This window comes from Lissotriton vulgaris, chromosome 7 (genome assembly GCF_964263255.1).
Source record: "Lissotriton vulgaris chromosome 7, aLisVul1.2, whole genome shotgun sequence".
In the NCBI taxonomy this organism is placed as follows: domain Eukaryota; kingdom Metazoa; phylum Chordata; class Amphibia; order Caudata; family Salamandridae; genus Lissotriton; species Lissotriton vulgaris.
In genome coordinates, this window is record NC_141695.1 from 1,205,968,697 (window position 1) to 1,205,985,127 (window position 16,431).

At 46.2% G+C, this 16,431-nt stretch overlaps 1 protein-coding gene across 4 annotated transcripts in view; it reads left to right on the top strand.

Moving 5' to 3' along the window:
* Positions 1-16,431, top strand: part of BICDL2 (BICD family like cargo adaptor 2) — a 123,588-nt gene that overhangs the window by 92,613 nt on the left and 14,544 nt on the right. For all 4 annotated transcript variants that reach the window (XM_086931722.1, XM_086931723.1, XM_086931724.1 and 1 more), the window contains one exon: positions 4,975-5,095. In XM_086931722.1, the coding sequence (XP_086787848.1) occupies positions 4,975-5,095 (121 nt within the window). The remainder of the gene's footprint in view (positions 1-4,974; positions 5,096-16,431) is intronic.

Here is a 16,431-nt window from a genome sequence, read left to right on the forward strand (position 1 = left end):
TTAGGTGACAGATGTGTTTTTAGAAAGTTATGGGAGTGCCTTTGTATTTCTATTTGAACAGTGAATATATGAAATGTTATAGTTTGGAGTGAAGTGGTATATATAGCACAGGCCTGATCATGTATTACTGCTTTTGCTTCTAACATACGTATGGACGCCTGTGTACACAAATCTTTTTGCAATTCCCCTAATTTTAATGTCTTGCGATTGCCTTTCCTGTACACCGCTCCAATGCCTGGAGAGGTGCGAGTAGGGCCAATGGCTTAATATGGAGTTTGCAAGGGGTTCTGGGGATTCGATGGAGGTTAGAGCCCAAGGGACAGGAAACTGTTTACAGAGAAAAGGGGGACGGTTCATGGGATTATTAACACCTTGGCTGCTTGAGATATTCCTCTCCTGTGCTGGGCCCTAATAGAAATGGGTGTGGTCATGACGAGCTCAGCTCGTCATGAGCACACGAGTACTGTGCCTCATGACGAACTGAGCTCGTCATGAGCACCGAATTAATAGACCATTGTGTGCAGCACTTACAGCATCCAGGATTGAACCAAGCGGCCCCTCGTATGAATAAGGAGGGGTGGGGTATCTGAGATGAACAGTATTGAGTAGCAAAGTTAAGAAATGTGTCCACGGGTAGAAAGGAGTAGTGTGCAAGCCCAAGTTGAAGGTAAGTAGAGCTAAGGATAGTGAAAGGGTTTTGGACACCATAAGCGCTAACGGGGCATTGAAGCCATATTAGGTGCTTGAAGAAGCATTTGGAGTACCAATTATTTAAGTGTAGTTCAGTTGCTCCATAGGGTGTTAGCACACCCTGGGTGAAATGTGAGGAGGTGCTAGAGGGCGAGAGGATTGGGTAGAAGCAATCAAAGCGACTGTTGAAGTGGTGTCCTAGGTGTCTTATAAGGGGTATCGTGCAGGGTCAGACTGGGCTTTAGGGCAATCAGGCAGTGTCAGAAAGGCTAGTCTGCGTAATCAGTGTGTGGCCCTGTAATATGACTGTTTGTGGGCCTGTTTTATGGTCCGCTGTGTTCGTTATTTCGGTTGGTTTTCCCCAGGGCTCGAGTCGGGGTACCACGCGGGTGGACGGTGTCCCCTTACTTATTTTACCGGGTGGACTCCCTAAAAAAAGAAGTGGGGGGACGCTGTCACTGGAAGTGACATCACGACAGGAAGAGACGTCACGAAAGGTGGCTTGCACCATCGGGCTCATTGCCTCCCCTTGCTCACCCCTTAGATGCGATTGCATCTGAGAAGTCAGCGCGTGAGCAGCGTGCAGTGAGCTCCGTGCTCCTCGTCCCAGAGAGGCCAAAGAGTGAAGTTCAGCTATTCGGCAGGGGAACGGCCTCCACCCGGTAAAATAAGTGGGGGGACGCCGTCCACCCGCGTGGTACCCCGACTCGAGCCCTGTAGTGACAGATGTGCTTTCATGGTTAGGAGGTTCGGGTTATGAGTAAGGGCAGGGACAGTCTCGTGCAGTGCCCACTGGAGCGGTTGTTAGAAGCTGTTTTCAAATGTAGAGAGGTAATGAGTCTCGGGAGATAGGAGGCAGGTAGCTGTCAGAGATAGAGGGGTCTGTCTGTTGTGAAAGAGGTGAGCCGAGGTAGAAAGGAGCGTGAAACGAGGTGGTAATCAGGTGTTGAAATAGCTGCAAACCAGTAACGTGCTTTAGAGTGTGCTTAATTTCCGTGTCTTAAAATGTTGTCCTCTGCTGCCATCTCTTGATCGCATGTGCACATTGCATTCATTTCAACATTAGTTGTTGGCGCCTTAATCCAGTGCGGGTATTCTGGTATTCAGCGGATTTGCTCGTCTTTCACTTAGTGACGTAGCCACGTAGATGATGGTGCCCTCCTGCAGAATGTGATTTGGGGCCCCGGAATCTCGCATACCTCGAAGACCTATTCATTTGCACTAGTTTGAATGGAGACCCATGAAGGGTGTGGTGCCTTTAAAGGGTTGCCCTACTCCCCCCGCATGTTCTGCCTGTGTTAACTCGCTGTCCTAGGCCCCTCCATATTTTACGTGGACTTAACCTCTTTTATTTTGCTCCCTTATCCAGGCAGGGCATTGGAATTATGTGGTATTGGAGGACCAAATTAAGTGACAGGGTTGAGTAAATTACGTAGCAAGAAAAGGCTAGTTATGCGACGTAATGTGGCCAATTATGTGGTAGCATTACTTCGTTATTCTGGCATTTTTAAACCTTAGCATTGTTTGGGCAAATATGTCATCTGATTACCATCAGTTTAACACCCACGGTATTAAGCAACTACAAGATGACCATTGTTGCCAAGGGCCTTTCACTGTGCGCAATTGTATCTCTGTGTTTTTAGTAACTTTTTATCTGTTTGAGCTAGAAACAACATTTTGTTTGCTAAATTATGTCGATTGTGCAACAGATGATAGATTAGGTGGCAAATGCAGCAAATCCATAACTATGCTGAAAACACTGTGGCAGTAGACTTGCATAACTCCAGTGGCCCTGTCCTTATCTCTTTTGATTTTACACTGCCCGTGCTTCCTCCCTCTGCACTGCTTAGAACGATGGGCCATAATATCAAGGTGAAGTATCACCGTTTTTTCGGCGCATTGTGCCGAGAAAGCGGCGATACTTCTAGCGCCCTATCAACAAGGGCATGCTAATGTCTGCCTCAGCCTCATACCGCCCCACTTTGCATGTCAGCGAGAAACATCGCTAATGACATACAAAGTGGGCGTTCTCACGTCCAACCAGTGGCGTCACTAGGGTTGGTGTCACCCAGTGCAGGTAACTCATGGTGTCACCCCCTCACGACTTACCCCATGAATCCATGATGGACCTACACCGAGTCCGCCAGTGCCAAATAACGGCATCATACAGAATACTTTCTGTGCTAACTCCCACATTGCCCCATCCCTTGCCACCCTCAGTCCCCACCTCTCATTTTCCCCTATTCCCTGCAGGTCTGAGACCTGACAGCTTCAATACAGAAATGCTCTGCAGTCTGCGCATAAGCCCCCTTCCCTCCTCTGATAAACAAACAGCCTCACAAGTCGCAACGCCCCGACCCGTCTATGGCTCGCTTTCTGATCTCTGCACTTCCTTTAATGAAATGTGTTTCCATTATTCGCCTTGTGCCTAAAAAAAAACATTGATGGAACCATGTGTTTTGTAACTGGTGGTCATGTATAGCGCTCCAATACCTTTGTGTCGAGTTTGCTCTATATAAAACAAAAAACAAAAAAAGAAAGAGCCTTATATGTTTTTTAAATGACCTATAAACAATGATCAGCCTAATTTGTAGACAAAGCAATTGAGTCATGTCTAAAGGTCAGCAACTGACAAACTGTGGCTCTACACTGAGCATCACTCTGGATTATAACCCATACAATACCTTCATCTAGAAAACAATACCCGTTATACAGTACCACGTAGTGTTAGGGCTTCATAGCTGAATGATGAAAAACACAGCCTATCACCCCTCCGAGCCTTGCTTCGAAGAGTTCAACGCGCCTCTTTTCTGTTTAACTGGACTCCACTGCGAATTTCTTAATCGGAGACCCTTTAGCTAAAAAATGTTTTGTTTTCAATTCTGTTTTGCAATCCATCTAATATGCTAACCAGTCCATAAGACAGTAGCCAAGGGGGCACAATGGGAAGAGAAACAACTCTTACACAGCGAAAATCAGATAGATCATCATCAGGCAGTTGAGGACCTGCTAAAAAGGTCTTAGAATAGCTTGGGGGTCAAGGTTCCACAATCAGCTGAGTCTTCCGTCCTTACGAAATAAGCAGACATGACTCCTGTACAGCGAAAATCGATAATAATGTTGCCATTTAATTAAGAGAATAAGCGCCAACACACAATTGCTTGCAGTTTTATATAGCGCATGTTTGGCCCGGGAGCATTAGATCGCTTTACACGGAACTAGAACACTTTACACTTTTTTTACTTTTTTTTCAGATTTAGTGTGCGATGTGCCTATGCTCTACCACAAGTCAATTTTATACAGCATTTCCAAAAGCAATACAAACTCCGATGGCACGCATCCGTAAAACTAGAAAGCGCTGCGCCTGACTCAGCTCACAGGGCCCAGTCGGATTACAGCGCTTGCCTCCCTGCGGGCACCAAACTGAGGCAAGAGGCTGCAGCTTTCATCATACGCCAAGCGCAGTGGGCCCGGGCCGGCTTTCTGACAGTTGCACATCTCTGCCGTCGGCTCCAGGCACAGAGGAGTCACGCTCCGCCATGCCCCACCCCCGGGCGCTTCCTAACCTGCTGGTGGTGCTGGTGATGATGAAGAAGAAACAGCAGTGGCAGTACATTTTAAGCACTTAGCGGTGGGGGTTTAAGCACGTGTAGTGTGAGCAGTGGGCTGATGAAAACGGCAAGGGTGACATGGTGTCACCCCATATGATGGTGTCACCTGGTGCGGTCCGCACCCCCCGCACCCCCCTAGTGACGCCACTGCGTCCAACCACATGTAAAATGTGGTTGGAGGTGGTAACACCCTATTATCAAGGCAGGCGTTGGGAGAAGGAGACCTGCGATAAACTCGTTTATCGCAGGTCTCCCAACGCCTGCTTTGATCAGGTGTTAGGCATTGATAACATGGGGGTGTGGATCATAAAGCTGAATCCACCCCCCCCCATATTATCAAGGCACAAATTAGCGCGCAACAACAATGCTTGTTTTCACGCGCTAATATTCACTATTGCCGACTATTGCCGGATTTAATATCGCCTACATGTTGCGCGTTGATAATTATGCGCTATCACAGCGATAAAATCCGACGATAGCCGGCGATAGGGAAATATGCGATGTACGTTTTTTAACGCACATCTTGATAATACGCCCTGATGTTTTCTGCCTTTTCCCTGGCTCTGTTCTTCTCCTTTGTTGCTTTTATTCTCTCTCCTGGCTCTGTCCTCTTCTCCCTGTTGGTGCTCATGCTTCACTCGCCTGATGCCTCCTGCTCTTTCTCTCCTTCCAGGCTGAATCAGATGAAGCTGGATCTGGCCCAGTGCACCCTGGAGCGGGACTCCATGAGCAGGCAGCTGATGAGTGCCATCCGCCAGAAGGTGGCGCTGTCTCAGGAGCTGGAGGCCTGGCAGGTGAGAGCAGACATAAGGAATGTGTTCTGAAGTAAACCCTGGGCCACTGCTTTCAACTGGTGTCATGCCCTATGAATGAACCAGGAACATTCCTGCTAAAAGGACCTTTGGGCTGGGGAAAAGACTGACTGATGCCAAGTCGGTATGGTAGGTATAGCTGGGTGTGAAGCTTGTACGTTGTAAGGCTGGTGTTGTTGGAGCTCTCAGTCACGACATGTGACTGGCTCAGTCCTACTTGCCTCAGCTCAGCAAGGTACTGACTTGTTTGAATATTGCATAAGGCTAGTAGAGAACACTGGTAGATCCCAGCCTGTAGATGGAGGGTGCTCCTTCACTGAGCACATCTACAAGGTATACACCCACAGTTTCAGATCTGTAACTTTGCACCACTGTTACTTCGGATCAAAAACTTTTTGTATTTGCACTAAATTTGGATCATCATAATTTCGGATGTCTAATAATGGGAAATCTATCCTATCTATCTATCTATCTATCTATCTATCTATCTATCTATCTATCTATCTATCTATCTATCTATCTATCTATCTATCTATCTATCTATCTATCTATCTATCTATCTATCTATCTCTATCTCTCTCTCTCTGGCTCTCTCTATATATATGTATGCATATATATATGTGTGTGTGTATATGTATATATATATATATATATGTTCGAAAGGATTTCCCTACTGATAACTCCAGGGAAATCACAAAAGACTCGCACTCCAGGGTCCGTGTAAGATACGTTTATTGGCGACGTGTTTCGTTAGCCAACCAAACAAACATAACAATCACCATTTTAAAGTGCACCAAAAGGGTAGTGAAAATAGACATAGGACCATATCCCAAAGGTAAACTACAAATTCTGTAGGAACTACAAATGAGTAGAAGAAAGACTCTATAGTGCAATTATTAACATGATTCTGTGCTTAAATTGAATAAGTAAGTCAGATCTCATTTTTCAAATTACATTGGAAGTCTGTGTATGATACTCAATTAATTAAATTGATTAAATTAATTGAATACAAAAATTAAATTAAATAAATTAGATAAATTGACTTAGCAGTCCGGCCAAGTGGCCAATGTTATTAAATCAAAAGCACTAGATGTATTCATCCATACATTTGCACATAATTTGAGTCAAAACAGCATACATTTTGGCCGAGTGGCCTCATATCACCTCTTGGCAGAAACGTAACATGTATATAAATTTACAATCCTCTGAAATGAAGAGGAAGAACGACAGTGGCCAATTGGTCTAAAAGTAGGGCATTCTCCCTACCTAAGGCGCTAGTGCTGCAGAAAGCTTTCTATGTGAATGTTAATTTGTCTTACCAAGAGATATATTCAGAGATTTCTATGTACAGGGAAGTGGAGCTTAGTCAAGGGGAGTGAGGGGATCGAGGGGGAATGGAGCCAATCCTCAGATACAGCTTTGATAAAATAAATAGTGCTAAAATGGGTCTTTTAGCACTGTGATTAGTGCAAGAAGTGAACCCTATACTATCTGTGGACAGCCTATTCAGACCTGAGCCAAGAAGTATAGTTGTGGGTGTGATAGTGTAGTTAAAAGGTGGGATACAGGTTGTGTGCACAAGGGGAAAGGGTAAATATAACCAAGAGTGAGATGGTGATAGGTTGTTTGCAGAGTGCAAAATGCCACACGTGCAGGACCAGGTAGATTACTACGAAGTCATATGGTCTAAGCTATACTGTGAAGCTCCTAACTCCACAGCTATCATCAGAGAGGGCCCTCTCCAATGGAATAGTGTGCGTTGGACGTAGCAAACACAACAGCTGAAAATGGAAGCAAGAAGAGGTACAGGTGCCGAGGTAAGGTGAGGTAGTTCTAGGGCCTAACATAAGGTCTTCAGCCAATGTGCACATGTAATTCCTCATCCTCATTCATGCCAAAGGGGTTCCTTGAATCCAGATGGATGATGTACTGGGATTCAAGCACTCGTAGCTGCTTTAGTCTGTTACCCCCTCTCGGGTTTGCAGGAATTCTGTCAATGCCAAAGAAAGACAATTGGTTAACATTACTGTCATGGAAGCGTAGCCAGTGGCGTGCAGTAGCATAATTCATGTCAACATTCTTAATTGCCCTCATGTGTTCCAAAATGCGTTTCTTTATTGGGAAGATGGTGCTCCCAACATAGAACTTGGCACACAGGCATACAATCACATACACACAAAAGTCAGTATTGCAATTCATAAACTTCCCAATTTGTTCATTTTTGCCCGTGGGGAGGGGATATGTTTTGTCATTCTTGCTATTGGCACATACTTTGCACTTGACACATTTGAAAAAGCCTTTTTGTTCCTTGAGCCAAGTCTTTGTCTTTTTCGGTGCCTCAAAGTAGCTCCTCACTAGCATGTCTTTCAAGGAACGCGCCTTCCTGTATGTTATCTGGGGTTGTCTATTGATTGTTTTGCCAATGATAGGATCATTTTTGACAATGTTCCAGTGCCTCTTTAAAATCTCACGTACTCTACCTGCCTCTACATTGTAGGATGTTATCAACCTTACATTGTTTGATTTCTGGTTCTCTGTGGTCCTCACTTTCTTTTGGGCCAAGAGTGTCTCTCTATCCCTGGCTTTGGCTTTCTCTTTTGCCACTAGCAGTGCCTGGTCGGAATTGCCCCTGGCCTTGAATCTTTGTGTCATAACGGTCTGTTCTTCCTCAATTACATTTTGCCCTCAGGAATTCCCCATACGGGATGCTATCCTTAAGACTATTGGGATGGTGACTTTTAGCATGTAGAATGCTGTTGCCTGAGGTGGGTTTCCTATATAGGCTGGTTTACACGCCTTCAAGCCATCAGCGTGTCTGATACATGTATACAGTGATACCACGTCTACAGTGACAAGCCAGAAACTGTCCTCCCACCTGATACCATCTCTCTTCGTAATGAAATCTGTACTGTTCCTGCAATAGGACGGGAGGTTGAGGACATAGGGAAAGAGAAAAGTGTCTAAAAAGATGGATGCATTCTCGAGAAGACTACCGTTGGCAGAAACAATGGGTCTACAGGGAGGGTTGGTTTCGTCCTTGTGCACCTTTGGCAGCATGTAGAAACAGGGGGAGACTGGTTGTTTAACACATAAAAATCTGAATTCTGACTCTGCTAGCAGATTCTTTCCTCTCCAAATCTGTAGTTTGTCATGGAAGATGGTAGTACTAGAACCATATTCCTCCCTGTTAGATCTCCTGTAGTTGCCTGATAATTTGAGTTGTTTCTTAGCCTCCTGTCTGTACAGGTTCACATCCCATAGGACAACGTTTCCTCCTTTGTCAGATGGCTTAATTACACAACAGGGGTCAGCATTGAGTGTGCCAAGGGCTTTCCTTTGGTCTGGTGTTAGATTGTGTGCATGTTTATTTTTGCTGTTTTGCCAGAGAAATAGCAGATCTCTAACATATATATATATTGGATGAAGAGGCTTTATGGTTTGGGAGTGTGTTGGGACTAGGTGCGATAAGTTTGTAAGAGTATCTTTGTATATTGGGTTAAAAGTTTAGGGGTGGGTTTGTATTAGGGATAAGGGCTTATTGGGGTTAGGATCTACACCTAAACATTTTATTAAAAAATATTCAATTTAAAAAACGAAAATAATTATTTGAACAATAAAACAAAACAAAATAACGGCACCCCAAATTATAGTACATAACCATATTAACCCTAAATTATGGTACTTAGAAATTAAAACACTGAAACAATGGCACCCGAACTCATGGTAGGGGGAATTGTGACGATCAACCCAGGTAGAACGTCACTCTCACTCTGAATCTTCCCTTTTCAAATGACTTATTTTGTAGCAGAATTGTTAAGCATTGGATTAGCACAGTACCACCCATGCTGAGCTAGAAAAGTGACAAAGACGTTTGAAGTTTGTTCAGCAAAGTTTTGAAGACATGGCTTCTGCTAGAAAAACAGACATTTCGAAGTGTCAGAGGTGTTGTAGATCTGCTGCATGTAAAGGAGAGCGACAGGGTGGACACTAAACAGGGTTCTCTACTGGTGTTTTAAAAAATTTATGCAGCACTTTAAGCCTGTATGTATCTGGCTTGTGTGAATATTCCCAGTTTATATCTTCATGCCAATTTATCAGGGCCAGGCTGTCCTTGGTCTTTGGCGAAGTAACCGAGCTGGGCTATCCAAAGGTGGGACTACCTAAACTCTCTTCTGGGCCAGTGATCTGTCAAGGTTGGTGCCAAACTACCAGGCCAAGACTCCGGAGTAAGATAGAGCAGGCTCTGTGTAGAGAGAGAGATACCGCATAAGATAACACAGAACCAAACCAAACAAAACTACGGGCCCGATTCACAGAACTAACTTAAGACAAAATCCTAAACTTACTACTTTTGGTATTCACAGAAGTTAGGATTTTGTCTTAAATTTGTCTTAAGACAGATTTAAGACAGACTTAAGTTAGGATTTTGTCTTAAGTCTGTCTTAAGTCTGTCTTAAGACAAACTTAAGACAAAATCCTAACTTCTGTGAATACCAAAAGTAGTAAGTTTAGGATTTTGTCTTAAGTTAGTTCTGTGAATCGGGCCCAACATTTCCCAACCATAGATACAAACCTGAAAAAGAGCTCTTAACCATTTATAAAGGTCTTACAATGACTTGAGCACAGAAAGGTCATAACAGGATATTTCAAGCACGAACAGCATTGAAGATATTACAGCAAACAGTATAGGAGTCAGATGGTGAACATGGGGCTTAAGGGAGTCAGTGTGAAACAATGACTTTCTATTCATTTGGTGTTAAAAACCTACTGCACAATTAGTTTACATCTGTCTGGTTTCTGATTTTTGCATGTACTGTTGCGTTTTGTGCAAAAAATGTAGAATAAAGAGTGAAAACTATTTTTGCACATTTTGTGTTAGCTTCTCACCACGAATCCCGGGTAGCTATGAAGTTACTGGCATGAGTGAATGCAAAGAGCGCTGCGCTTGGAATAGGTGCAAAAGTAGAAATGGATGAAGAAATCATTTGCGCCTTAGAGTAACCTTTTCAGCAACAGAATGCTCCTTGACACAGTGGTATTGTACGCTTCAAGGTGTCTGCTCTGAGGGGGACTCAATGCTTCCTAGCCCTTTGTCTTCTGCCTATCAAGTCATATTCTTCGTCCGAGAGCAGTGCTTAGGCGTGAAAGGCACCTTTTTAGTAATTTTGACAAATATCCAACTAACTAATGGTTTTCATACGAAAAACTGTTCTTCCTATTCACAGTATAAATTGGAGGATTTTTTTTTTGTTTGTCGAAATGGCAAACTAAAACATTATTTTAATATCAATAATTGATAACCAAAAAAACCTGGCACACCAACTTCCTTAGTTTTGCTCTGGCTCAGTTTTTTGGAGTTAAACCCCATCCAGTAGGCTTTGCATAACCTACTTCACAATATTCAAAGCATATTTATTCTAACAGGTGTAACCGCAATAACTTCTTAGTATACCAATTCCTGTCCGAGAGGTTCACCTGTGACTCTTGGAATAAATCCCATAACAGAACGGTCTTGCCAAACTGTCTCTTGCTTCTTCGAATCCATTCCCCTCCATGTCATTTTAGATTGCATAAGAACACACCCCATTTCTCTCTTGTCGTATCCTCTCCTACGTGCAAGAAAATCACAACTTACACTACAGCCTCTAACAGCGACCTTGGTATCCAGAAACCAGCCCCTGAAGTTTGGGTTCAGGTCTTACGCTCGGTTGAGTACACACAAGAAAAATAAACATGCCCACAAATAAACCCACTAATTGCTAGAAAGCATGAAACTCAACGCACAAAACAAGCTCTCCCTCCAATGCCCCAAAATGCACATAGGCTGGCTTTGCATTTTGGGGCAGACTAATGTGAAAGATGGGACTATGCTAGCCAAAGGGTCTCATAAACGTCCACTCCACATATCTCATGAGCAGGGCAGCTTAATGGGCAGATAGCACAGAATAATTGAAGTGTTCCACTCAGTTTACATAAAGGTGGGGCTGCCTCGAGATTGTGGTACTTGCTCCTACTCCTGCAGGCAGCACCATGTCAGATCTTTAGTATAACTATTACATACGCAAATTACTTTCCAGCCAGATCCTTTGCTTGTAAATTTATCTCGTAAATATTAATTTTGGAGCTCTTGTATGTCAGACTGGATTGGGCCCAAGAATGTTGTAAGTTATTACAAACGCTCCAGGTTATTATTCTGAGAATTGCTTGAAATCGTGAAAAAATATCCTGGATGATTTCATGTGAAAGTGGGCATATTTCCAGCCTTTGTCTTGATTTTCATGGGGTAGCTGTGTCTGTTTTTGGTAGCATGCTGTGGTAGATATTTTTTTTACCATTTTACTTACCATGGCACTGAAATTAATATATATGAATATTGTAAGAAACTGCTTGCTTTATCCCACCACTCAGGATCTGTCCCTTTATTCAGTACTCTCTGAATCCGTTCAATGAGCTTTTAATCCATTTGCACATTACGTTCTCTAATGCATTTATTATCTTTTTTTTTTAAATAACCTACGGATCCGTATGAATCTGTATGCCTAAATACTGCACCGGGTTCGTAGACGAAGTCATTGGGAAATCAAAGGGAGCCGTGCATTCGGTCATCGGGAATATTATAGACTTATTCCAGTTTATTTTTAAATCAGAAAGCTTCCTGAATTGGACAACTTCTCTGAGAACCGGAGACAAATTGGCCTCCAGATTTCTAATATAAAGCAAGGTGTCCTCTGCATACGATGACACTATTAAGTTGTAATTGGGAAATCAGATTCCACGGAATACATATTCCCTGAGCGCACATGCTAGGAGTTCTGCACTAGCAAGTCAAGATCTTTCCCCTTACATCTAGCGATGGTGTACTGCCCCTCCTCATTAGCTACGACCGGGTCTAATTTAATACCTGACCTTGGGTTGACCCACGTGAGCACCCCCCTGGCATGCGATGAGAACCCTGCTGCATGGAAAGGGCCCTGTAAAGTTCTCTGCGTGAGGATCTTACTATCAATTGGTAAATGAGTTTCTTGCAGCAGAGCGATATCGATGTTGTGCCTCTTTAGATATGCAATAACATTGCGCACCTTATGGTAATTGTTAAGGCACCTAATGTTCTATGTTAGGCATCTGATCATGTTGCAGTCACCTTGGGTCATCTTAGATAAATCAGCGTGACTACAGTGTACCCGACTCTCTCCATGGCGTCTAGCCAAGACAGCTGACTATCCTGTCTGAAGTGTACCTTATGAACAATGCACTCACCCTGAGTCAAAAAGCAAACAACATCAAACTCCCTCCCCCTCCAACGTTGCATCTTCCCCAACAGGACGCGAACGAGATTCCCCCCCTCCCCTTTACCCAAACAAGGACAGCGTAGTGCCATCAAGTAGAGCACACACAGGGACGGATGTTGCCTCTCCACCGATACTCACTCTGCTTTAGTCGAGTGAGAATTTCAGCCATCGCAAAAAGCAAATATGACATTTTATCCTGCCCATCATAAAGTCATACTTACATATGCAAACCAGTTTTCTGAAGACCACTCCATGCAACCTACCATTACTTATTAACCTCCTAGGCATTGAACATGCATATTCCTGTGACCCACAGTTTCCGTTTCCCTCAGGAAAACGGTACACCCTGATTTCCGTCCCTGGTGCACATCAAAGAACGAACCACATATCTCATCAGGGCTAACAAGTAAGAGTATCTTAATATCCCATTGTGCAGAAGTGTTTATCAAGTAGGCATTACCATCAGAATAGCGTCCTAAACATCAACGTGACTATGAATTCTCTATGTTTACTAGGAGGGGTGCCAACATAACGGCACGCGACACCTCTGAGCGTCCAACATACTAACATGATAGGAGCATCCGCTCCACAAAATGCAAACAGGGAAGTAGCGGCTGTCCGTTCAGTGTATCATTCAGGAAGCAACAATCCCCACCCCGGTACAATATCCCTCCCCACCCTCCTCTTCCCCTTTCATACAGGTTCCATTAGGAGTATAATGGTAGGTTCTATTCTAGTCATTTTAGTCCATAGTGCCTCCCATAGCCCTCTGCAACTGTTCTGAATCATTCTTGCGGAGTTGGTTTGCAGAGTAGTCTTTCAATGCTTTCTGCAGAAATTTAGAATCCAGGAAAATCTTTGATACACCATTCATCACTCTGAGACATGCTGGATAGACATAGCATAGTTGAGGTCCTGAGTTAACTATGCCAGTTTCAGCGGAGCAAACTGCCTTCGCGCTTCCTGTACCTTGGCAGTAAAGTCAGGGAATAACAAGATGGTGGAGCCCTCTTACTGCAAGGCCCCTAGTTCTCTGGTTCTTTTCAGGGCCGCATCTCTGTCCCTGTAGTTCAGAAGCTTGGAAAAAATCTGACGTGTCGTGCACATGGCGGAGGTCTATGACCCACAGAGTGGTGTGCACGCTCAGTCACGTACATGGAGGAGAAAACCTCATGGCCCAGGAGGGTCACTAACAGGGTTTCGATGAACAGTTCCATGTTGCCTGTGGCCGTGGACTCGGAAGGTCAGTGATTCCTATATTGCTCCTCCTGGACCTGGCCTCCAAGTCGCTTTGTCTTGCAGCTGTGTAAGGGCCTTGTTCATCTGTTTTTGACCCACATTGGTCTCCATGTGGACTTCCTCCACCTCCGTCACGCGTCTAACCTTTCAGAGTGTTTATCAAGGTGTTCGGACATATGGTCCATGCCGTAGGCCAATGAGTCTATTTTCCCGTCTGTGGAACTGAGGCTTGCCTGCATCGTAGCAAGGATTTGACGAATGTCAGCAGGCGTAGCAAGGATTTGACGAAGGTCAGCAGGCGTTTCTTCAGCCAAGTCACACTGTTCGGGGGGCGGGGGTTGGGATTCACCCGGTTCATGGGTTCTTGTTTTGCGCTGTGAAAATGTGAGCTTAGAATACCACTGTGTCAAGGAGCATTCTGTGAGTTTAGACTGGACCTTATCCACTTTCCCCATCTCCAGAGGAAATCTCGCTTGCTGCTGCCTCCCAAAGTGACCCAACCCCAAGGGCTGACGCAAGGAGGGCTTACTTCAAGCAAGGCGAGGGCAGGGTCAGACAGTCAGGAGTATAGCCCCCTTTCTCAGCACCAGTTCAATCAGCAACTCAAGTGTCATGGCTTGGTAGAGGCGAACATTTTCATGACCTGCCCCACACTGCCAGCTACTCCTCAAATAGAAGCCGCCTCCAAATCAGTGCACCCAGTACAGGAAGGGAACCACGTGCAGGAATGGAAAAAGGTGGAGCCTGTCCCCAGGGCTTGCTTAAGTCACTACCTCTATCCCAGGGCCTTCAATGTTTACAGGCGACAGACCGCATGACACAATTGCAAGGGTATATTAAAGCCTCCAATCTTTCTGCAGCATCGCAAGATCAAGTACATCACCTCAATTCCGGTTGGCTTGTTTTCACAGGCTGGCGCCGGACATCTCACGCCTTCTCATCGGGCCGCACCTCCTCTCCGCTCTTCGCAGCAGTCTGTACCATCAGTGGGCTGCCACATAAGCAGCGCGGCTCCCCTCTCTATCCGTCAGAGCCTCACACGGCGAGGGCAGACGCTAGGCCACCCGCAGGCCGCACCGCAGCGTCCGGCAGTCTCTCCACGCGGCTACAGATAGGCTTAGCCACGGCCCAGGTCAGGCAGCTGGGAAACAGGAACGGAGCGCTCACGGTTCACAGGCTCCCCAGGCAGTGCGTGCGCTCCCCCTGGCTGAGTCTCTGACCAGGTCAGTCGCGTCGAACAGAAAACAGGGGCGACCCCACCGCAGAGGCGCCCACAGGGAGCTTACCCCATCATGCAGTCAGCCCCAATGGCGGCTCGGGCAGCCCGCCGCTTCTCAGCGGATATTGCAAGGTGTCCACACCACTCTGCATGCTGTTCTTGACATGTCTTAATGCAGGGACGCCTCAGCCACACAGGTTTCACAAATCGGGATGGCGTAGTAGTCTAAAATGCCAGGATAATGCTGGATAGTTTCAATGGATCAGAGGAGGTCCATTACCGCAGGGCCATTTTGCAGGCCGGCAAGCTCCGCCCCCCCCAATGCATTTATTATCATCGGCTTGTTCCACAACCTTATTGCTGTGGCTGTCTGACATTCAGAGGCAGATTGTTATGTAGATAAATAAGGAGTTATTAATAATGTTGTTATGTGTACTTCACTTTTAAATAGCATTTCCACAGACCTTAGGGGGTCATTAGGATTGCGGTTTTTCCGCATCCTCCGGGCCGGCGGAAGTGTCCGCCGGCCCGGGGGATGCGGAAAAACCGCTCCGGAGCCTTCAAAGACCCCCGCCAGATTAGGATGGCTGGGGGATCAGGAAGACCGTCTGCCGCTTTTCGGCCGTGGTCGCCTTACGACCGCGGCGGAAAAGCTCTAATATGGAGGAGGTGTCTAACAGACACCGCCAGCCATATTAGGATGGGGCAGAACAAATGCCTTTCCGCGGCGGCTTCTCTGCCGTGGAAAGGCATACGGTGCTTTCTTTGGGGGCCCGTTGCGGGCCCCCAGGGTGACGGGGGGTGTGGGGTGCACATGGGGGGTACCTATGGTACCCCCCTGCATTGGCATGCACAAAGCGGCAGGCACCGCGCGGTGCCTGCCGCTTTGTGCATGCAAATGCGAAGCATGCTGTGACGCGGGGGACCCCGACGAGGGCCCCCCTGGTCTGCCTAGTAATGTGTCTACTTTCTCTTCACAGAACACCGAGGCCTGGAATACACCTGACATCGTCCGGAGACACCCTGCAGCCGTGAGCCTACAGGACTACACCTTTAAGGGGGCGGAGACGGATTGGCGCCACGCCCGTCCCGACGACGTAAAACCCATTCCGGAGTCCAGCCAGGTGTGCGAGACACCCGGAGGCGGAGTTGGAGGTTGGTGGAGCGAGTGGAGAGAGAGCGGAGTCGAGTGGACGGAGGAGGAGGAAGATCGAGAGCGGAGGTCGGAGGAAGATCAAGATCAGAGGTCGGAGGACAAGGAGAGCGGAGAGAAAGCAGGAAGGTGGAGCCGGACGGAGTCGGAGACGAGTCTGAGTTACGGGACGATTCCAAGGAGGAAGCCGGCGGCGGGACCAGTCTACAGACCTGAGGTGGAGTACCGCGAGAAGCCAGGGGGCTCTGCGGGACGCGCATCGCCCAGCCACACTAACACGGAAGTGTGGCTCACCCAGGTACGGTCCGACACCAGAGCGTGGGAAACGGGTAGCCGAGGGAAACCCGCATAAAGTAAAACCCCCCCCTACACACCCTTGGGGTTTTCTCAAGGGTTCACGTCCCACAGTCAGATTTGG